This window comes from Orbicella faveolata, unplaced genomic scaffold (genome assembly GCF_042242905.1).
Source record: "Orbicella faveolata isolate gen_17 unplaced genomic scaffold, um_ofav_v1 contig_15, whole genome shotgun sequence".
In the NCBI taxonomy this organism is placed as follows: Eukaryota; Metazoa; Cnidaria; class Anthozoa; order Scleractinia; family Merulinidae; genus Orbicella; species Orbicella faveolata.
In genome coordinates this window covers 3,203,498-3,205,000 of record NW_028301542.1, presented here as the reverse complement: position 1 = coordinate 3,205,000, position 1,503 = coordinate 3,203,498, and the positions used below count along the sequence as shown (strand labels likewise).

Here is a 1,503-nt window from a genome sequence, read left to right as displayed (position 1 = left end):
CTAAACAAAACTTAAATGGTCGTAAGTTTGCTTTTTTTTTACAAAAAAAAAAAGAAAAAAAGTGACGTGACTCAGACTCAGAAGATCCTCTTAGAATTTCCATGGGCGCCAATGCGTCCAACACTTGGCGGCAGGTCTTTTACTTTTGCTGCAACGGTTAATTCTATAAAACAGTCTGCCGACTGACCTGTGTGTTGGTACATCACTTAGAGCTTTTAAATCAAACTTAAAACTTTTTATTTAGGTTAGGTTATGTCTTTCTTAATGAATTTTTTATTACTTCTTATTCATAGTTTTAATATATAAAGCGCTATTGTTCAGCGTATGTAAATGCAAAATAAAAAAAAAATTACTATTATCAGTTTCGCAAACAGTGAAGTTTTAATTGAAAAAAAAAAAACGCTAATTAACTCGAAACGCCGTTTTAGAGCATTTGGCGACAGCATTTTTTCAATTTTTATACACTTTTTAAAGGTTTCATGTCATGGGTTGTCTCTTCTAATCATCAGTGAATGGCAGCTGGAGCCAGTGGTCGTCATGGCAACCCTGCAGCGTGACGTGTGGAGGGGGAAACAGGAGAAGCAATCGCACATGTTCTAATCCAGCGCCAAAATGGAACGGAAAGGATTGCCCTGGGACAAATATCTCCACAGAGAGATGCAATTTGCAGAAATGTAAAGGTAGATGCCTTTATTTCAAAGCCTTTTTTTTCTCCTTAAATTGATTCTGGTTTACTGTGATACTGTAGTGTGCTTCTTGCTTCTTTTAGCTGAGGTAGTTTTCCTGAGTCTTAAGAATACAATGAAACCTCTCAGGAGCCCATCACTAGGAGCCTGCAACTCCCATACTAAGCCTATGTCACGGCATATTTACAGACCGGTCTATTTTTAGGCTTCTTTCCCCGCAAAATAGTTCAGTTCCGGTCTTCATGAGCGCGCATCGGCAAGGCAAAAAAACGGTGACGTCATTTTTAAAAAAAAATTTCGGTGAAATGATGACATCAGTTAAAAATTAAGTCCGTGCTTGTGATTAGTCACTGAGGTTTCTACGGGGGTTTGATTTCGCGGTAAATTCAAACTAAAAATAGATCGGTCTGTGCAAACGCCGTGACAGGAATATGGAGTAGTTACACGCTATTAGTGATGGACTCCCGAACCTCTTTAATACGGTCACCAGTACGGCCAGAGTTGAGTGTTCGTATTATGTAGATACTCATAAGGAGAGTTTTGCCTGTATATTGTTTATGTGCTCGTCAAAGTGCTGTTAAGGTGTACAGCAATATGAATGTAGAAGCAAAAGCGGTTGTAACTCTTTTAGCATAAATATTGTCGCCACAGTAACCAGTTTAGAATTCATTTTGTTTTCTGACCTAGCAAACTGTCATTAATGATAATGCATGATGAGTTCCTCATTCAAAGGCATATTAACAATAATACTGTATTAAATATTGTACCATAGTAAAATAAAAGATCCAACGCTAAAATAATAATAATAATAATAATA

General features: G+C 37.0%; 1 protein-coding gene across 1 annotated transcript in view; it reads left to right on the top strand.

The window, feature by feature from the left end:
• The window catches only part of LOC149113143 (properdin-like), a 1,335-nt gene extending 431 nt beyond the window's left edge, over positions 1 to 904 (top strand). The window contains exon 2 of the mRNA XM_089287960.1: positions 510 to 904. Coding sequence (XP_089144086.1) covers positions 510 to 724 — 215 coding nt within the window. The 3' untranslated portion in view covers positions 725 to 904. The remainder of the gene's footprint in view (positions 1 to 509) is intronic.
• The last annotated feature ends 599 nt before the right edge of the window (positions 905 to 1,503 follow it).